We start from the raw sequence: 22,251 nt of genomic DNA, 5'->3' as shown, positions 1-22,251 counted from the left end.
GACCAGTGGGGGAACACCAAACAGTGTCAAATCTTTCCAGTCCATCAGGACTGCTGACAATGGGTGTATGTACCAAATTCCCACCTTCAACGAAATCACCCAGAAAAGAAAATATGGGGAAAAAAAAGACATCTGAATCCACAGACCAAAGCCTGATTAATAACATTTGCTCAGTAAACAACTTTCCTAGCATGGGTGGAAGCCTGTGCTCACAAAGCACTGAACACACGATGGCTCATCTGTTGGTCAGGAATTGGGTTGGGGTTTTTATTTCCTTGGGATTTCCCACTCATCAGAATGCAGAGACACCACTTCTTTTCTTTAAGACAACAGGATTTGTCTGTAGGAATCACAGAATCCCAGGATTGCAGGGGTTGGAAGGGACCTCCAGAGCCCATCAGGTCCAACCCCCTGCCAAAGCAGGGTCCCTAGGACAGGTCACACAGGTCAGTGTCCAGACGGCGCTGGAATCTCTCCAGAGAAGGAGACTCCACACCCCCTGGGCAGCCTGTCCCAGGGCTCCCTCACTGTGTAGAAGTTCTTCCCCAGATTGGTGTGGAACTCCCTGTGCTCCAACTCGAGGCCATCGCCCCTTGTCCTGTCCCCACAGACACTGAGAAGAGGCTGGCCATGTCCCCCTGTGTCCCACACTTGAGATATTTATAAACATTAATAAGATGCCCTCTCAGGCTTCTTTTCTTCAGGCTGAACAGCTCCAGGTCACTCAGCCTTTCCTCGTAAAAGAAGGGAATACCACCAGCAGCAAAGAGCACTCTTGCCAGTGCTTGCAATCAGTATCTGCTCTGCACAGTCTCTGCAGGTCCAAGCCTCCCCCGCTCCCTCTTACCTCCTTCCTGGAGCTGAGTGTGTCACCTCTGCTCACTTCCACCCACAGGCTCTGGCTCTTGTGCCGGAGGATCAGGATCTCCTTGGCATGCTCCACGGGCTCGGTCTCTCCAGGAAGGGTGTGCCTGTTGTATGCTGGCCCCTGCATGCAGCACCAGAGACACTGCTGTTGGAGGTGGGACAGACCCTCCACAGCAGCAGCATCCCTTCACCTGTGCATGTGTCTGCCAGGGTCCTTTGCCCTATCCTGCCTAGGTAAGGGGACAAACACATCCAGCCAAGAGCAGGAGGTGGGGATGGAGGGGAAAGAGCCAAGGAGAGAAAACAGGGTTCAGAGCTCTGCTTCTTTATGGAAAACTGCCCAAGAGCCTCTTGCTGATAAGACTGGGATGCATCTCTACGTGTCCACGTGAAACACCAACCTGGTGCAAGTACTCTGCTCAAGGTGTCTTCAGCCAGAGCTGCCTCAGTGCCCGTGCCCAACCCCAATATTCTATATCAGCCCAACCCCACATATCATTTGTGCAAGAGCATCAAAAGGAACAATAAATCCTGCTTCAAGAGGCAGGAACTAGCCAAAGTTAATGCCCCACTGGCACCAGTGGGAGCTGAGATAACTCTGTCGCTACAAGGGGCTAGATTTAGACAGGAGTAAGTGCCACCAGGAGGTATACCTTCATCTTCACCCCAGCCACCATTCCTATAGGTTTCCTCCCAGCCTTATCTAGTCGCTTCTATCAACTCAGTGAAGGGACAGGAGGGGGTGGCTGATCCCCCTATGCTGAGCTGCTCACACCAGCCACATCCCCAAGGACTCAGCATTTCGTGCGTAATCCGTAAAACAAAGGCTTAGGTGGATTCCAAGGATAAGGCTCCATGTATCACCACGTGAGCAGCAATTAAAATGCACAGTCCTAGGTGCTGCATAAAGCCCCCACCACACCATTCCTGAGTTATTCTGTAAACAATGAGTGGCTCTCCTATGTTATTTACCAGTTGTACCAGTTTCATGGCAAAACTGCTGAGGGGCTTTAAAACCTCTGCAGACTAATTCTCACTTGCAGCTCCCTGATCGTGCTCTCCTCCACGGGGTAAAACACAACCAGGGGATAATCACATCCCCGTGCTGCTCTGTAGGTAACCAGGAGCTGCTGCAACTGCTGGAGCTGCTAAGCTGATGCCTGAAGGATCTGTGTGTTCATCTCCTTTCTGGTTCCGGGTACAGATGCCTAAAATACTCCAGGAAATTATAGGCTGACTGGGTGAACCTTTCAAAAGCTGTCATGCTGCAAACAGAAATGTGCCACTGACTTGGAAACTGGATCTGGCTTCACACAGCCAACTATTCTCTGCTCACAAAGCGACATCATTAGCAATTATGTAAATATTCATAACATCTGCTCAGGCTGTTAGGATCACCGAGATAACTTTTGTTATTGGACATCTAAAATACAGCTCAAGGGAAGAGATATACCGTCCTCCTTATTCGGTACAGGTTCCTGGCCAGTATCTCCTGTATATTTTCCAGGACATCCTGATCCAGAGTATCTTCCAATTTTTTCTCTGTTACAACAGTCCTGTCATGATTCCTGCAAAGCAAAGCAAACCAGAACACCTTATTTTGGAAGCCACAGAGCAGCACCCCCAGAGCATCCCCAGAGCCCTGTGTTCACAGCAGCCCTTCTGGATCCCACCACCAGCAAATATGACCAACAGCTAATCCTTGCAGATGGAGGTCTCTGCAGAAGGGACATCTGTTATTTGCACCAGAGCTATGCCATCCCTGTGCTCCCTGGAAAATAAGAGCTGCAGGGAGCTGTGGCAGAGCAGAACCTCCTGTGAGAGATGAGATGGCCATTCCAACGCACAAAGAGTTGACCCTGCTGCCCCAGCCAACGCTCAGGCTGGCTGTTGGTTCCTTCAGTACCTTCAGTACACGTAACAGTGCAAAGCAACCAGAAAATGGTGTGAGAGCCTCTTCATCAGAGCACCATTTCCATGTGAGCTGGGGCAGAGGGGATACAGATGAGCCTTCTGAACACTTTTAATACCCACCTACCAATCATTAAATAACATTTACTTTGCCTTTGTCCAAGCTACGATGCTCCATCCCATGGGACAGCCCGGCAGGGAAGAGCAGAGGAGGCAGAGAAGTTTTTGCAAAGGCTTTTCACAAGCCTTCCTTCCAGTGGGAGGGTTGGGAGGAGAGACAGAAAGGGGACAGCAGCCAGAGACCACTTACAGCAAGGACGGGTGTGACGGGGCGTGACCCAGCTGCCCTGCTTCTGCCAGCTCGATGGCGTGTTTCCGCTCCAGCTTCTCATAGAGAAGCACAATGCTTGACTTTGGCTGGTCGTATTCACGAAGCAGGATCTTCTGCAGGTATTTGCTGTTGAAATATTCTAATCTGTTTAAGAACAAGACATATCAGGCTTAGCTTCCTCCCACAACACCCCAGCACCGAGGTGGACACAAGCAAGCCAGCAGGTTCAGTCCAGAACTGCTTTATATCCCATTATCAGATCCTAATTATTTCTACTACAGTACACAAGGTGAAGTATTCACAAAGCTGTAGGGGTTGGAAGGGACCTCCAGAGATCACGGAGTCCAACCCCCTCTGCCAAAGCAGAGTCCCTAGGACAGGTCACACAGGTCGGTGTCCAGAAGGGTCCTGAATATCTCCAGAGAAGGAGACTCCACACCCCCTGGGCAGCCTGTAAGTTAAAACTTTGCCAAATACAATGAAATCTTCCCAAAGTACCACGTTAATCAGGAACTCTACCACAAGTGTTACAAGCACCCACAGCAGCCCCAAGGGATGTAGCACATTTAAACACCTCCAGTTTCCCTCTTGAGCCAACTCCTCCCTCTTTCTGCTCAAACACAGCACATTAGGGAAGGACCTTGCACCAGGGTATCAAACACTGACTCTCAGGTTTGGCTGTTCACAACATGTTTGGTGTTCACAGACATCCTCACAAGGAGCGAGGATGCTCCTCAGCAGTGATTCCCATACCATCTAGTGGCACTTGCAAGCATTGGCCTCCCTAAGAAAATCCCTGCCAGCTGCCTTTATCAACCACCACAAAGTCAGCTGCATCTGCACAGCCAAGGGATTAAACCCTAAGGATTGTTAGTAGTAGATTTTGTTATTTGCTGCTTGGGGTTTGGGGTTTTTTTAGTATATTTTCCTATGTGTACAATCAACAAGAATTTAGTGAAAACTATGCTACAGGTTTCTGTGGAGCTCATCTGTAAATTGTTGCTCCACAACAAGCAGTTGTCCCTCAAAGTGCTGCAAGCTCATGTTGTGAATATTAATCATGCACACACTGGGTTGGGGTCCTCAGGTCATAGAATCACAGAATGGGTTGGGTTGGCAGACACCTTAAAGATCATCAAGTCCCTAGCCCCTGCCACAGGCAGGGACACCTCTCACCAGACCAAGCTGCTCAAGGCGCCATCCAACCCAGCCTTGAACACCTCCAGGGAGGGGGCAGCCACCACCTCTGTGCCAGGGCCTCACCACCCTTGTAGTGAAGCGTTTCTTTCTAATATCCAATCTAAATCTACCCCTTTCCAATTTAAACCCATTCCCCCTTGCCCTATCACTCCAGGCCCTTCTAAGAAGTCCCTCCCCAGCTTTCCTGTAGCCCCTTCAGGTACTGGAAGGTGCTATAAGATCTCCCCACAGGCTCTCTTGAACACCCCAACCCTCTCAGCCTGATCCACCAGAGTTGGAGAGTCAGAAGGACATGCCCTTTCATCTCCAGCAGATTTCTTTGGACAGAGTGACAAACACAACAGAAGAGGAGAAAGGAGTCTTTTGAGGATGAAGCATAACATGATCCAGAGGTGGGGAAGCACCTGAGAACCTGGTCTCACCTCAGGCACCTCTGTCCCCTGGGTCGTACCACAGGGATGAACAAGGTTCATCTCATTTAGGGAGCAGAAACCAGACTCATTCTTTTTTCTACACATGTACACAGTTGTATTTTGGCAAATCCTTACTTGTCTTTCCAGTAATACTGTCCCCAGTGTCCAGATATATCTTCAATGCCAGCCAGCAAATGATCCAAGAACTAAACAGAAGAGAGGATTTTGCTGTACACCGGTTGCATGTGTTGCATACAGGATGAACTCAGTCAGCAAACATCAAAAGCCAGCAGACAAAACAGGGGGATGCTTCCAGCTTGGTACACAGCACCGGTAAACAAGAAGAGGGATCATCAGGCTAATTCCCTATCCAGGCATCCATGTGCATCCCTTGGTTCTGGAGTACAGTGAGTGGTTTGGCTGCTTGCTTTCAGGTCTGTGCAAGCAAAGAATAATCTCTGAGGGATGTGGTCCTGCTCTTTATGATACATAGAGGATGGCTGATGGTGTGCATGTCCTGTATATTGGGCCTTGATAAGCAGGAAGTGCTCATATTGAGGTTTTTGAAGACAATTTGTCTCAGGAGATTGGAATCTCCAGGATATAGGTGTAGATAACATACAAATGATTTGAATATTAAGTACTGCCTTCCCCCAGACGCTTCCCACTGAATGGAAAACAAAATTGGCCATACTATGCCCTACACAAAGACGTTATTGTAGTTAAAAATATATTAAAAATCCCAGGTGGGCTGATTGTTCCACCTAGAAGTTAAATCCGTCATTTCCCAAATTGTTTACTGGCATCTCCAAACTTGGAGAGGGCTCTGCTCTACCACGGGTCAATTCCCCTCTACATTCAGGTAGTGATGCCTCCAGAGCTTCCTCCAGCTTTAATTTTAAATAAATATAGAAATTTATTATTATATATAGATATATTTTATTTATAGACACATAGATGTTTGTTATAATATATATATATATATTCCTGGGGTCAGAGGCAGGAAAATTTAGCAGCCACACAGTCTGAGGATCAACAAATGACCTCCCGCTGCTCATGGCTCTTGTGAGCAAGAGCATCCCAGCTATCCAGAGAAATAAATCTGAGGAAGAAAGCCCCTCCTGGCTTCCACATGCCTGGTTCCCAGCTATCTTCGTTGTTACCTTCTCTACTTAATTGCTACACAGCCATTTTCAGCTCCCATTTCCTAATAAACACATTTCTGGAGATGATTTACTATTCATACACTAACAAAAGAAGAAAGTATTCTCTGCTCCTGACAAGGAAAAGCCTCTTCAGCCTATTGAACCATTCTGTTACCCTCAGACAAAGCCCTGTAATACAACCTCATTGTGAGGATGCCAAACAGTTTTTATAAATGTCCACAGACCTGATGTCTTTATTGCCAACTACCCAAAAAGATGACAAAAACACTCCTGGAGGAGCCATACCTACAGGAATGTGATTGGGCATAAACAATTACATCTAGAAACATTATTTTACACTGGATGCAGAGTATCACAGTGTTAAAAATCCCCAGCCCCAGCTCCTGGTCAGGTTGGAAGACTCAGACTGAAGGAGACCTAGAGCAAAGGCTCTCCAACGTGCTGCTCAGCACTGCAGTGGGCTCCAGCCGAGCTTCCCCCTCTCTGGACAGCCCACCTAATGCAACACCAGCATGATGGTGGCTGCTATTCCAATGCAAATAACAACTCATGTTTTGGAAGCTGCGTAGCACTTCAGACCTGCCAAGGAACCAACCTGCAGAGGATTCACATGGAATTGCAGGCCTGAAGCATCCCTGGAGGCACACCACACTTCCACACTGCTGTAAGCAAAAGCAGACTGGAAAGCTCTGGCTGTGTGTCCATGGACACATCACTTACCCGAATGTGGATCTGCTCTCCCACTGTGGGAGCACTCTCTCTTTTCCTCTTGACAGCCAACAAGTCCACAAGAGGACGGATGGTCATTCCCTGCAGCATAACCACAAAGACAAACATCAGCTTTTCTTCACATCAGAGTGTCCTTAGCTGTACCTGCACTGGGACAAAAAGTCACCAGCATGGGTATGAGCCACAGCCACCTCACTCTTTGCCAGAACAAGACCTGCTGTTCGTGCTAGTGCCTCTTATCTCAATCAGCACGATAAAAACCTGCAAGGCTTTGCCAAGACTAGAAACTCTGCTCTCCTAACTGTAAGCCAAACATTTTGCTTGATCTCAGTAGTAGGTTATCCACAGGAGCTCACACACAGACTTCAGGATGGGGGTAGGCAGAGAGGGGAACCCTCCCCGCCTTGCTCTCTTCACCTGGCATCTCAACGACAACAAAAAGTCAACCAATGATTTCAGGGTCAAGCCTGAGGGTTGCTATTGCTTGTAGCCTACCAGATGGAGAAGGGCTTGAAGTTCAAACATTCAAAGGCCTGAAATGATGATAATCCTTGAGCCCTCACAGCACGAAGCCCCCACCAGCATTTGCCCCCTAACTTTTCGAGTATTGTGTCACAGATCATTACCCCAACGATCTTTGATGGCTCAGCCGATGGCTGCATTTACTCATCAAAGCATCCACCTGGTGGGAAGGGTCAAGGGAAGAGTTTTAATGTCCTTTAAGCCTCCTGAGGGAACTTCTAAAATGCCTCTGCAGTGCGTTGCTTAGTCTGGCTTCCTTATGAAGTGACTTTTCCAGGACATGTTTACAGCAAAAATGATGGAGTAGTTGATGTTTATGACTTCTGAATGTCACAAACGCTGGCACGGAGGAGAGCTGAACACATTTTTAATTGCAGAAACAATTAATGTGTCATTTTAATAGCTAATAGCAATAAAAAATGCATCACTGTTCAGAGTAAATAACATAAAAGGCACAAATACAGAAATAACAGATATCGCAGAAATTAAGTAGACACCATGCCAGTTGTTCTCTTGCCTTCACTGGATAATCAGCTGTGTTTGGTTTTGGTTTAAAGTGGCATTTTGGAGTTTTGTGACCAGGAGTCTGAAATATAGAAACACCTGAATTTCCTCTGTCCCTTCCTGACCTTGGGAGCATTATGGGAATTCACTGGGACAGGCTGTCCAGGGGGGTGTGGAGTCTCCTTCTCTGGAGAGATTCCAGCCCCGTCTGGACACTGACCTGTGTGCCCTGTCCTAGGGACCCTGCTTTGGCAGGGGGTTGGACCTGATGGGCTCTGGGGCTCCCTTCCAACCCCTGTGATTCTGTGATTCCACATGTCATTTCAAGCCATATATTTCACCTTTGTAGGTCCCCTGTGATGTTCCTCCACCCACCAGGGACAACTCATCTGAGATACATCACCAATTGCAACAGCTCTCACAAAGTTCTAATACCAAGAAGCTAATAGGTCAGTGTGGGCAGCAGACAAAAAACCAAACCACCAAACCCCCACACCTCTTCACAGTTACTATATTTGCTAATAATTTCATGGCAGAGGTCAGAGCCCAGCAGGCTGAGAGAGTGAACTTCAAACAGAGAACATGGTATTTCGTTTTTAAACCACACTGAAAGGCAGAACAATGAGAGCTTTTTGTGACATTCCAGACAAGCCCACAGCTCCTTGGAGCACTTTCTGGTCTACGTGGCACATATCCAGGGCTGTCTGGAAGCGCTGAGGACAATTGCTTAGTCAACCTTCTCAAAATTATTAATTAGGCTTTTGTGGGGAGAGCCTTATGCAACCGAGTTAGGCCAAAATAGAGGAGTTTCCTGGGTTGTGTAATGCACGAGCCCAGCTCCTTACACCTTGGTCCTTAGTCAGGGTAGTACGAGGCTTTCCAGACAGTGTATCCAGGATTTCCAAGAAAATGAAGTGGTTTTGTGCCCTGACAAGACACCTTGCTGACCTTCAACAGCTTAAAAGAGCCCAAATCATCTCTCCCCTAGTTCCTGTCCTAACACAACACCTCCTTACCCCAGCAAGCCTGTGTCCATATCACTGTGAATATAAAGAAAGCTTTTTGCACAAAATAACAACAGCAGAAGTTCACCAGCCACAGAAGTTGTTTGGCAGCCAATACTTCACTGGTCCTTCCATCCAGAGTGACACACACCACGGATGATGCTGGATATGAGAGATATTTATCCCCCCCTTCAGTCCTGTGCCCACTGATGTGGCCAGCAGCAGTGTCGTGGACTTCAGAAGCTGTAGGACTCATTTCTGAAGGTTCATCTTAACACCTGCTTCTGTTTTCCTTTGATTTCTGTGCCAAGCTGCAGCAGTATCTTTCTGGTTCAGCTTTTAAGCACGTTTACTCCCCTCACCACCCCCCCCTCCTGCTCTTCTCACGGCATCCTCAGCTCTGCACAGCACTGCAGGTACCTGGAGGCTGAGCAAAGTCCCTCTTTACAGATGCTGTGTTCCCACTGAATGGCTGAAGGTCAAGGGGTCGCCCTGCCAACACGTACCCACGAGGGACCCTGTTTAACTCTCACCCTTTCGCATGGAGATGACATCACCAGTTGAGCTTTGAGGTTACACAAAAGCCCTTTTCCCAGTCCTGGGAAGGATTTTCCGAAGCCTTGGTAGAATGGAGCTGCTGCCTTAGAACAACCTTTGTCTGAGACTCAAGAGCGTCTCTGCATGAGCGGACGTGCCTAGTGACCGTGTCTTTTCAATTTCTGACCCACATTTGCATCTTAAAACTCGTCAACCTCCACCTAACTACGCTCCCCCAACCCCTGGCCCCTGCTCCCTCCTTTCAGTCTGCAATCTGTGCTTGGTCCAGCTGCCCTGTGGGACTCAGCTCCGAGCCCATCCGCACATCACACTCATTGACCAGTTTTTCAGCCCGTGGTATGGATTAGGAGGACATGGGGAAGCAGAGTCAACCCCAACCCTCTGCACTGCCAACGTGCCCAGCACCCACACCTGAGAGGTTCAGGGGGGAATTTGCTCTTGTGGGGTGATGCTCAGCCACGGGGCAGCCATCACTGTGACCCACCATTTCCCAAAGCCCCAGCAGCTGCTCCACACACTCCATCCAAGGGCAGGAGGAGGCCAGCTCTGGGTCAGCAGCTCTGCCTGAGCAGCTCTGCCTGGACCTCAATCACTTGAACAGAGGCTCCCAAGGGAGTTTTTCTGCACAGCACCATTCCCAGCTCCTCACACTGCTCACTTCAGCCCCATGGAGACCCATTCTTAACTTTTTGGGACAAAACATGCCAGGTTGACATCAGCCTTACTCACTTCAGGGCCACACATCCCCAACTTTCCTACCACATCCTCCTTCAAATGCCACAGCGTTTGGCTGGTGCACTAAAAGCCACATTTCAGACAAACCCCGAAAGGAGCCGGGTCCTTACAGACCGGCTGCTGGGCGGAGAGCAGCAGGGAGACAGACATCCAAACCTTCCTCCAAGAAGGCTGCAAAGATTCCTTTGCCACTAGATGTCACAGCAAGGCTGCCTGCTCCTCCGAGCACCACAAGTCTTACCACCTCAGCCTGTGCCTAAGGGAGAGAAAACCTTTCCCTACCCTAATGAGGGCTGCTCATTAACAACCCATGAAGAAAAGGGGGGGGGGGGGGGGGGGGGGGGAAGTACATTAATTCATTCTTTAAACAATAAACCCAAGGATCACCAGGGCAGAAAGAGAAGCAGGTAGCAACAGGGCTTAGGGGTCAGATAAAAAAGAAAAATTACAGGCAAATTAACCAAATGTGCCATGATTTTTGTATCTACTTCTGATTTCCCTTGCTTTTATAGCACCTAACACACCCTGGTGTTTTTTTCCAGTGGAAGAATTAAAGCAACCCCCTTCCTGCTGCATCACCACAAAGTAACTGCAGCTGCTTTGCTGCATGACTGTGAAAACCTCTCACCCATATAGACAAAATATTTTGATAAACACTAATGACTGGTGTTGCTTCAGGGGCTGGATGCCCCAACAAAACAGAACTTGCTCTCAGAAAATGTTAAGGAGTCACTCCTCCAAAATTCAGTCACTTTAAACTATCCCACTTGTGAACTACCAAGGCTGAGAGCACCTCACAAGAAAAGTCTTTAAATTCTCACTGCCTATGCTCAGAGTATCTCCAGTATCTTTCATCTTCTCACCTTTGGGACCAGGAAATCTGACCTTCATTACTCCATGGCTCAGGTAGAATCTCTTTTCATAACAAGGCTACCAGAACAAGCGGTTCTTACCCTGCTTAAACTAGATTTATGTTGGCTTTGCTCTCACATCAAACATGTAAATACATTGCTTCAGTGAGGAAACCTATGCCCCAACATCATTCGTCACAATTTTCACCTCTGCTTCCCCAATAAACATGGACCAGACCAAAGATGGGACAGGTTTTGCTGGAAAATCACAGAATCGTAGGGGTTGGAAGGGACCCCCAGAGCCCATCGGGTCCAACCCCCTGCCAAAGCAGGGTCCCTAGGACAGGTCACACAGGTTGGCGTCCAGATGGGTCTGGAATCTCTCCAGAGAAGGAGACTCCACACCCCCTGGGCAGCCTGTCCCAGGGCTCCCTCACCCTCACTGTTCTTCCATATGTTGGTGTGGAACTTCCTATGCTCTTAACCTGCAGCCATTGCCCCTTGTCCTGTCTCCACAGACACTGAAAAGGGGCTGGCCATTTCCCCCTGCATCCCATAGTTAAGATATTTATAAACATTAATAAGGTCCCCTCTTGGTCTTCTTTTCTCCAGGCTGAACAGTCCCAGCTCACTCAGCCTTTCCTCACAGGGAAAATGCTCCAGGCCCTTAAGCATCTTTGTAGCCTCCTCTGGACTCTCTCCAGGAGATTCCTGTCTTTTTTATACCAGGGAACCCAGAACTGGACACAACACTCCAGATTGGGCCTGACCAGGGCAGAGTAGAGGGGAAGGATGCTTCAGCACACATTGCAAGTCAACCTCATGAATGGGTGACACATTCTCAACCCTTCCTCTCTTTTCAACAGTATTGTTGCTTAACCACTTGATGGGGGATAAGTTTTAATGACTGGTAAATCCTTGTATCCACCTAATGGTTTAGTCTGGGAAAAAAGGAAAGGAAAACAACCATGGTCATTCTTTACATCTGCTGGTGGCACGGAGACTGTTTTTACCTGCACGAACACGGTGAAGAGGATGACCACAGTTGTTGCTGCAATGAAGAGCTTCTTCCGGCGAAAGTCAGGAAGCAAGAAAACCAGAGAGAAGCAAATGGCCCCTCGGAGCCCCCCGTACGCGATAATGAACTGGTCTTTGCTGGTGATGGTGTTCACGTGAAACCTGTTCACAAAGAAAGTCAGCACAAGGACCCCTGTGGAGCAGAAAGGGGGAGAGCACATCAGGTGAGAAGAGCCATCTGACAGACTCGCGGTAAAATATCATCGTTGAACCGGTGAACATCAACCATGAGGAGCCGACCAGGGGCCAGGGTGGTATATTCCTGATATGCCACTGGAGAAGGGCTTTTCCTCCAGCCTGGTCCATCAGGTTTGCATTTGATTTGTCCTGATAAAAATCAATCCCCAACACATTTCTGATTTGGGGAATTACAAGCGGCCACGGTTCTGGGGAATAGAACATTTTACTGAGCCCATCCTGTAGCAGATTCTCATGGTTTTTAACTCAGCCTTGTGCTTATCACAGTCCAGCCTGGAAACCAGTTTCCTTCAGAAGGACTCTGAACTCTGCAGGGGACTTTCACTGTCCTCCCACTCCCATGACCACAGATGCCCAGCTCATACCGTTTACCTGGCACAGATGCTCAGCTCATACTGTTCACCTGGTAACTCGGTGTTAAGCATGAATACTGAACTGTAACTACTGCCAACATAGGATGCATTAGCACAATCATTTTGATGGCAATTAAAGTTTTTAGGGCAATTCTACAGTCACATGCCAGCTGCAACTCCACTCATATAACAATACAGAGCCTGATTCCAAGAACTGAGCTGAATTATTAACTGATCTATTCTAATTGGTGATAGCAAATGATTTAATTGCTTGGATTATAAATGGTCTTGAGGCAAACCAGCAGTAACAACCTACCCACAAGTCACCATCAAGTTTCCAAAGGTTCCCAGACAGCAGCTTGGGTAAGTAGCTGCACTCTGCCTGTGCTAATGTCTCCTCACAAGCCTTTCACTCAGAGTTGTGTTGTACAAATTTAAGCCTGTGCAAGGTGACACAGCAACTGATGTAATTTAGAGTCATCTGCAAATACGCAAACAGATGCAGAAAGGTACAGAGAGCCAGGCTTTAAATCAGTAAACTGAGATTGCAATACCAGCAGATACAGTAAACACCTTATCCCCTCAGGATCAATGGCCATTATGAGAACCGATGACACTGACTGCAAGGAACTGGCTGGATCCACATCCCTACTGCTTGTCTAAAGGGTGCTTGTAAAAGAAATCACCTTCAAAAATAGCACACTTGTACATATCTAACACCTTCCCACATGTACCAAACATCCTCCCACATGTGTGCAGCTAAAAACATCTGAACTTTGCACATCAGACCCTCTGAAGAAAACAAAAAGCTGGGGATGCTCAGGAACAGGGAGCACTGTTAACCAAACCTTGCAGCACCATCCCCATCTCTGGAGCGCTCTGTGGAGCTGGTACCCAGACCAGCAGATGGAAAGTGCTTCAGCTTCAAGGTATTTTATACGTTTAAATAAATAAATAAAGGAAATTAAACACACCTCTGATCACATCTGCAGCTACTCTAAAGCTCAGGCAGCACCAATGATTTAAAGGAACAAAATTTACTTGGGCTGATATCTTGACCTTTGCTTTAATTTAATCCTTCCTCATAAATTATTACCAGCATTCCCTAAACTAATTCAAGGCCTGTTTGGTCCAAGACGGGATGTACAATTAATCATTTTGAGCAGAATCTCTTTTCTCCTGGAGATATACCTTGAGAAAGAGCAGAAGTAAATCTCCCTCATGCTTGGCTAAGAGCAGCATACAAGTACTGCTGTGTAACTAATATATTTTGCATTTTAGCTGATCTCTCCCATTGAAGTAATTCCAGCCCTCAGGCTTCATAAGAATCATTTCTCATTTAAGAGCACTGAGAGGGTCCAATGAAGTACAGCTTACACACCACCCCCAGCACTGCCAACCCAAAAAAACCCAATTCCTGCAAGCAAACTCCATGGGTACCTCCCATTTCTGGACTGGAGCCTTGCGCACATCCAGAGCTGCTGGATGGGTCTGGGCAGCTCAAGGTCTGATCTCAACCACCACCCTTCCCAGCTCAGCCTCAGGAAGAATTTTTGATTCAAAAAAACTCCTCAAATTCAGAAATTATTTTCATTTGAGCAAATAACAGAAGAGAAAACCACACCACTGTGATAAAACATCCAGATGGATGCACAACTCAAACATTTCATAGACTCACAGACTGGTCTGGGTTGGAAGGGACCCCAAGGATCACAGAACTTCAACCCCCTGCCACAGGCAGGGCCACCAACCTCCAGGCCTGGAGCTACACAAGGTTGCCCAGGGCCCCATCCAACCTGGCCTTGGACACCCCCAGGGATGGGGCACCCACCCCCTCTCTGGGCAGCCTGTTCCAGCCCCTCACCACTCTTTCTGTAAAGAACTTCCCCCTAATATATAATTTAAACCTTCCTTCCTGAAATGGAAGGTGAGATGATGGCAGTCAAAGGAGGGTCTAAGACAGAGGCACTGATACAATAGATGTCATGAGAACTTCTATTTAGCACCAGCACTGCCTACAGTAAGTAGAAATTGCAGCGAACTGCAAGAGTTGATACTGAACAAGGGATGGAGGAGGAGGGAAGCATGGCTGGCGTGTCCCACTTCAGTACTTGCCTTCACATCTGGGATAGCCACACATGGAAGGACAATGGTGGGGGTAGAAGCATTCTCTCATTTAACAGAATCACATTTTCACCCCCATAAATAATAACCTACATAAAATAAACCCACAGAATTTCACCATACCCAGTGCTCTCCAAATGAGACAGAAAATAACGGTGAAGCAAATATACGGCCAGTTCCACTCGTGATTTTCTCCAATGGTGGAAACACCCAGAAAGATGAAGATGAGGGTATCACTAACACTGCTCCACATCTTCATGAAGTATTTGACTGTGGTGTGAGACTTCAGAGAGATGTTGGCCTCCACGTACCGCTTCATACCCATGGCACAAGCAATAATGCTGAAAGAATTAAAGCAAAACAATAAATGGTTCTACTTAAGCATATAAACTGGACACACTGTCATTTATTTACAAATAATAAAATGGGTTTCATCAAGTCTTAGATGTCTGCAGACACCTCTGGGTAGTGATTCGCTTCCCCAGTCAGTTCAATGACATCAGGACAGTAAGATATTGTGTATGTTGACCAGACAGACTGATTCTGTTTTTTTAATAGATAAATGGGATAGATATTGGCTGTTTATCACAGCCATACAGCAATGCTTACAGTTGACTTCACCCAACCCTTCCCATCACCCTACATTGTTCTTAATTCTTTAATTTCACCAAACTCTACCGCCTGGGCTGAAGAATTTCACACTTAAGAGTCCACATAACCTATTTTGCATGGATAAAAGGCATTTGAAGGAATTGGGAGACTTGTTTCTCCAGCATGAGAGACGTGTAAGTAGGACTGGTGTGGGTTGGGCTGATACCTGGTCAGTGCAGCAGATTCATGCAGGACTGAAAATTCATGAAGTTTAACAGCAGCCCAAGTGCTTCACTCCTTCACCCAAAGCTAAAGTTGGAGAAACTCAAGCATATGATGTTCCTCACACTGTGCATTTCTAAGCCTGGCCAGATTTGCACTGGGTATCACTCAGGCACAGCTAGGAAGCATTGACTCCACGTGACCAAGAGACAATCAAACGCTCAAGCACGCTCACAAGGCTGCCCAACCAGCCAAGAAAAGCTGTTGCTGCAGTCAGAACATCTGACCTCCTCAGGTATCACATATCCAAGGTCACTTCAGAAACACACAGCACCAATTAAAGCTTCTGCCTTGCAATTTCTCGTGGATAATTGGTTCTTCATGTTACAGGCTACATGTGGTTAGCTGCATTCATCAGCGTTTCAAATCAATACATGTTCAGGCCAGCAAGCCTAGAAGGTCAAAACAATTGAGTCAAAGGGTTGAAGCTGGATTTTTTTATATTTTAACCTGGAGAGAAACATTTTGTCCTACACATTGTATCATCAGTATAAGAACAGCATCGTGTTTCTGAGATCTGATTTCCACCAGTATTTGGTAAGGCCATCCCCACTGAGTTTTATTGCACTAAAAGTTCCTTCCACAGTGGACCTCATGGTTACTAAATCTCTTTACACTATATCACACACAGACATGCCCATGGAGAAGGAGAGCCTTGGCTTGTGACAGTACACCTGGGTCTGGGAGAATGACTTTAGACACCAATCAAGACCAGGGCAGGTCAAGGATCCATACCAATGCAAATAGGTGTCAAGACAGGTGGTGGCTTTTGCAACCATTATCCATAATGTATCCTATCAGGCAGAGACTATTCAGGAGATGGTCAGGCAACTACTGCTTTGCAGTGAAAACAGTACATTTAACCCCAGAATTTGATGAAAAAACCCCGAAACCCAGGGTTGTCCCCTGGTCACAGCAGACAGGGCAGTTTGCAGATGGGCAGAGCTGACTCTGCTCTGCTTGTGGTTTCATAACCTGTATGAAACCAAAGACCCTAAATCCCAGAATCACTGGGTTGGAAAAGACCTTGAAGATCATTGAGTCCAACCACACCCAGCCTCTACTAAACCTCATCTAACAGCCTTTTAAATACATCCAGAGTCAGTGACTCAGCCCCCTCCCTGGGCAGCCTGTGCCACAGCCCCACAACTCTTTCAGGGAAGAGCTTTTCCCTCCCATCTGACCTGACCCTGCCCTGGCACGGCTTGAGGCCATTTCCCCTTGTCCCATCTCCTGTCCCCTGGCTGAAGAGACCATCGCCCACCTCTCTGCACCCTCCTGGCAGGCCAGTGTAGGTGGTGATAAGGTCTCCCCTCAGCCTCCTCTTCTCCAGGCTGAACACCCCCAGCTCCCTCAGCTGCTCCTCATAGCATTTGCCCTCCAGCCCCTTCCCCAGCCTGGTTGCCCTTCTCTGAACTCACTCCAAGACCTCAATGTCCTTCTTGTGGTGAGGAGCCCAGAATTGGACCCAGCACTTGAGATGCAGCCTCACCAATGCCCAGTCTAGGGGCACAATCACCTCCCCACACCTACTGGCCACACTATTTTTGATAGAAGCCAAGATGCCATTGGCTTTCCTGGCCACCTGGACATACTGCTGACTCATATTCAGCCTGCAGTCACCCAACACCCCTAGGTCCTTCTCTGCCTGACAGCTCTCCAGCTAGTCTCCCCCAAGCCTGTAGCACTGCATGGGGTTGTTACGTCCCATGTGCAGCACACTACACTTGGCCTTGTTACACTTCATCCCATTGGTCTCAGCCCATCAGTCCAGCTTGTTCAGATCCCTCTGAAGAGCCTCCCTACCCTCAGGAAGATCAACACTTCCTCCCAGTTTAGTGTCATCTGCAAACCTACTGAGGGAGCATCACTGAGATGCGCTTCCACCCACTGTGAGTTACTCCTGACTGTGCCCTGTGTTCAAGCAACACCCCCAAATCCACACAGTTCTACTTCTTTCATTTGAAAATCATCATTTGTTCTGCCCCTTTGCCATGGGAAGTGCACAGATTTTCTGAAGAAGAAACATTAGTGCCTTGTCTAAAATTAAAACTTACAGGAAAGGACTTGTAAAGGCATGTGGTATGAAAGGTCAGGCTCAGAAAAACCACAGTGCCCTTACTGGGAAGGAGATCCTGTTCTGCCCAGCAGCACGAGACAAAGATTCAAATCCCTTTTTTCATTTCACGCTGAGTTCACATCTTTTATCTCCTAAGAAAATGTAGCAACACTTGAAAATATTCTGAAATTGGTCTTTTTTTGATTTATCCCTTACAGATTGACCTGCTTTGCATAAAGCACTGAACCAGACAGAGTAACAGGGAGTGAGCCACGGGCTAAAAAGAAAATGATAAATTCTTCTGTTTCTGCATCTGCCTCAAGAAACAGCAGATAAAATAGTTCCAACAAGGAACCAAGAAATCCAACAAGCTTTTATGGGTAAGCGACTTCCAGAGCTGTGGTTTGGAAACACTTCTTGGGAAAAGTAGTGATAGGACAAGGGGGAATGGGTTCAAATTGGAAGGCAGGAGATTTAGGTTGGATATTAGAAAGGAATTCTTCACTCCGAGGATGGTGAGACCCTGGAACAGGGTGCCCAGGGTGGATGTCCCATCTCTGGAGGTGTTCAAGGCCAGGTTGGATGGGACTTTGGACACCCTGGGCTGGTGAGAGATGTTCCTGCCCATGGCAGGAGGTGGGAAATAGATAATCTTTAAGGTCACCTTCAACCCAAACCAGTCTGTGATTCTACCTACGGGCTCACACCAGATTCACAGACAGGGAGTAGACTTGACCTGTTTCATCACGACTTCAAAGGAGGGCAATGCCCTGAGGGCAAGGGGGAAAAAAGAAATGAAGAGTTAAAAAAAAAGAAGTAAAACTAAAACCCATCTCCAGAGCTGTTTCACACCTCGAGTTACATTCACAGATTATTTTTTTTTTAGTATGCAGAATTGATTTTTTTTGTGGCAATCAAACTATTTTTAAAAAAAAAAAAAAACAAACCCTGCCAAGATCTGCTTCTTATAACCCAGTATTCCCTGGTCACAAAGGGCTGGATTGTTGGAAATCAAGATATATAAAAGAGGCATTTATAATTTGGCAATTATAAGACCGGCAGTGTAGAAATCAGCTGCCTCTGCAATTGTTTTGCTTTAGAAACAATGCATTATTCAAAAGAATAGAAAATGGGTTCCATAATGGGTACAGTAGATTGTGATTGATAGAAGGAGACACCATTAGGATTGAATGTTTTCTGCTCCATGATGATTATACAGCATATTTATTTCACTGTTCTGTCTTGCGCTGCTATAAATAGGTTTCTCTTACCTATTCCCACAGCTAGAATTGTTTTCAGCAGCACCAGAATATTGCTGCTATTAACCACTTGAGGAAACAAAATCTGCAAGATACAGGAGGGGTTTAGAGCCAAAGGAGAACCACTGGTTTTAAAAGAGATCTCCCAGCTCCTTCCCTGTCTAGCTGGTACCCAGCTTAACTTCTTTATTCCCTTTTTATCTTCATGATCAGATTTCCAGTTGTTCACACCATAGCTATCAACACAGCTCCATACTTTTTAGGGAAATAGGAGGTAGTTGGTTGTGATCCTCAGCACCAACCAACTCAGTTTAGGCAGGAGAACCAACTGTAACAAGTATCACCCCACAGAAACCAGGCAGATTGGATCACTCTGTGTTTTCAGCCACACCGCAAAGTCAGGCCAAACCTTCCTGAGGATTTCATTAAATGCTCCTCACAGCTCTTCAAACGGTAGTTTTGACCAGGGCACCCATGGAAAACAACAAAATATGCCAAGAAGCCTCCTTCAGCTTTGTCAAAGCATCTGGGCATCTTGCTGCTTGAGCATCCAGGGCTTCCAAACAAAAACCACAGAGCTCAAACAAACATCCCTCCATAATCTCCCTAAGCCCATCAGCCATCTGAAGCCACAGGCATCTCGACTTGCCATTGTCACTGCTGATCACAGAATCACAGGGGTTGGAAGGGACCTCCAGAGCCCATCGGGTCCAACCCCCTGCCAAAGCAGGGTCCCTAGGACAGGGCACACAGGTTGGTGTCCAGACGAAGGAGACTCCACAGCCCCTGGGCAGCCTGCCCCAGGGCTCCCTCACCCTCACCAGGAAGAAGTTCTTCCCCAGATTGGTGTGGAACTCCCTGTGCTCCAACTTGAGGCCATCGCCCCTTGTCCTGTCCCCACAGACATTGAGAAGAGGTTGGCCATTTCCCCCTGTGTCCCAGCCTTCAGATACTTATAAACATTAACAAAATGTTTTTTAAAACATTTTGTTGTATAAACATTAATAAAATATTCTTTTCTCCAGGCTGAACAGCCCCAGCTCACCGGACCTTTCCTCATAGGGCAGATGCTCCAGTCCTTTAATCGTCTTCATAACCCTCCACTGGACTCTCTCCAGGAGACTCCTGTCTTTTTATACCAGGGAGCCCAGAATTGGACACAACACTCCAGGTGGGGCCTGACCAGGGCAGAGTAGAGGGGGAGGATCACCTCCTTCAACCTGCTGGCCACACTCCTCTTGATGCACTGATGTGCAGTTGAGAAATGTGTGAAATGGGGTTACACCTCTCAGCTTCTCCACCAGCTTTTAGACCTGCCAACTAAGGGAACTCACATTAAAACTTCTCCTAAGGCTTTTCCATAAATTAAGGCAAAAGAAAAAAGCTTTCCCAGACAGACGAGATGCTGGGATGTACTTACGCCACGATCCCTGAGAGGTGAAACATTTCGGCGGTGAGGTAGGAAAGGTAACTGTACAGGAAGACAAAGAGCGGCTCGATGACCCGGATGTCCTTGGTGAATCGTGTGGTGAAAGCAGCGGTCATCCCAAAAGTAAGACCCACAAAGACTCCTCCCAGTCCAACCACAAAGAATTTTCCAACTCCAGCAAAAATATCCATGCTTTTGATGGTCGGCATTTCACAGAAAGAGCGGAAGAGCTTGTAGAGCACCTGGGTGGAGAAAATGAGACAGAAAACCCACTGTGAACAAGATACTGGCCAGACATGGCTGTACCTAGTGATGGCATGGAAATAAACTGCTGGGATTCCTGCTTGTGCAGCGTCAGCATCCTTCTCTGGAGGTCAGCACCCAATAGGAGGAAACACACATTTCTGTCTGAGGAAAGGCTGAGTGAGCTTGGGGCTATCCAGCCTAGAGAAAAGAAGACTAAGGAAGGACCTTATTAATGTTTATAAATATCTTAAGTATGGGATGCAGGGGGAAATGGTCAGCCCCTTTTCAGTGCTCTGTGGAGACAGGACAAGGGGCAATGGCTGCAAGTTGGAGCATAGGAAGTTCTGCACCAATATGCAGAAGAACTTTTTACACAGTGATGGTCAGGGAGCCCTGGGACAGGTTGCCCAGGGGGGTTGTGGAGTCTCCTCCTCTGGAGATGTTCCAGACCCATCTGGACACCAACCTGTGCAATATGAGCTGGGGGCTCTGCTTTGGCAGTGGGGTTGGACCCGATGATCTCTCGAGGTCCCTTTCAATCCCTATCATTCTGTGATTCTGTCTCCAGACACGCAGTCAAAGAGCTGTTCACCTGACAGCTTCACAGGGCCTCAGGCCAGAGAAGCGGACCAAGACCCTCTGCTAGAACCCATTGATGCCTTTTACCTGCGCAGACCTCCCGTCCCACCTCTCAGCACCAGAACATCCTCCCTCTGAACATGAAATACTCAAGACAACGGCTGGTTCTTACCACCGTCACCGCGTCGTTCAGGAGCGATTCGCCGAAGACCAAAATGTGGAGCTTTTCATTGACGTGTATCTCTTCAAACACAGCCAGCACGGCCACGGGATCCACAGCAGCGATCAGGCTGCCAAACAGGAGGTTGTGGAGCAAGGACACGTCCTGCAGATGAAAGGCTTTCACCTGGCAGATCCCGTACAAGGAGAAGCCGATGCCAAACACATTCCATATCGTCCCCACCACCGCGTAGAGGAGGATGGTGCCGATGTTCTCAAAGAAGGGACGGCTGGGCATGAAGTAACCGGCGTCAAGGACAATGGGTGGCAGGAGGTAGAGGAAAAAGATGTCTGTGTCCATAACAGGTGGTGACTTGTCATTCAAGCCATAGATAATCCCCCCCATAATGAGTCCGACAAATATCAATAAACAGCTTTCGGGAACGACAGAAGGCAGCTTGTTATAGAGATGAAATCCTGGATGGGGATGGATGGATGGATAGATAAAAAAAATAATCAAACATTACCTCACCAGCCCAAACTGCCTGAAGAACACCAACCAGCTTCTCAATGGGGCAAGGAACCCCATGCTCCCACCTTCAGCAGGCTACATTTCAGAGAAGCAGTAACACACACACACACAGTTAAGGTGAAGCTGCTCGATCAGAAATCAGTCAGAAAATCTGAAACAAACAACTAATAGAAAGAGCAACTGCTGATCTTAAACACAGTACAGGTTCTATACATGTAAAAAAAGGAAATAATCTCAGCAGGTACAAACAGTGCAATTTTAATGTTATTTTATCCTTAACACATAAGGGCTAAGGGCAATATTGAAAGCAGCCCAGTCGAGCCAGCCTTGAGCAACACCCAGTGTCAGTGAGAGATGCCAACAGCCCCAAGACTCAGGGTGAGTTATTAAGAGAGAGTAACTGGAGCAGGAATACTAAGGGGGAAAAAAAACCATTGTGATCATTATTATTTCTTCATGCAGGTCAATAGAACTGGGGAAAGGTGGTGCAACGAAAAGATTGTTTCCGTCTGAGAGAAAGTGTGATTTAACTGAGTCTCTGAGACTTCTCCCTTCTGAGGGAGAAATAGAAG

The 22,251-nt window shown here is 47.4% G+C and overlaps 1 protein-coding gene across 1 annotated transcript in view; it reads right to left on the bottom strand.

Moving 5' to 3' along the window:
• Positions 1–22,251, bottom strand: part of LOC311195611 (sodium/hydrogen exchanger 2-like) — a gene marked incomplete at both ends in the record, with an annotated part of 29,042 nt that overhangs the window by 6,000 nt on the left and 791 nt on the right. Inside the window, 9 exons of the mRNA XM_084269019.1 lie at positions 848–988; positions 2,321–2,435; positions 3,089–3,253; positions 4,858–4,928; positions 6,609–6,698; positions 11,805–12,001; positions 14,667–14,884; positions 20,155–20,405; positions 21,161–21,624. Of these exons, the coding sequence (XP_084125145.1) occupies positions 848–988; positions 2,321–2,435; positions 3,089–3,253; positions 4,858–4,928; positions 6,609–6,698; positions 11,805–12,001; positions 14,667–14,884; positions 20,155–20,405; positions 21,161–21,624 (1,712 nt within the window). The remainder of the gene's footprint in view (positions 1–847; positions 989–2,320; positions 2,436–3,088; positions 3,254–4,857; positions 4,929–6,608; positions 6,699–11,804; positions 12,002–14,666; positions 14,885–20,154; positions 20,406–21,160; positions 21,625–22,251) is intronic.

This window comes from Gallinula chloropus (genome assembly GCF_964237585.1).
Source record: "Gallinula chloropus genome assembly, chromosome: 11".
NCBI lineage: Eukaryota > Metazoa > Chordata > Aves > Gruiformes > Rallidae > Gallinula > Gallinula chloropus.
This window is presented reverse-complemented; position numbering and strand designations above follow the sequence as displayed.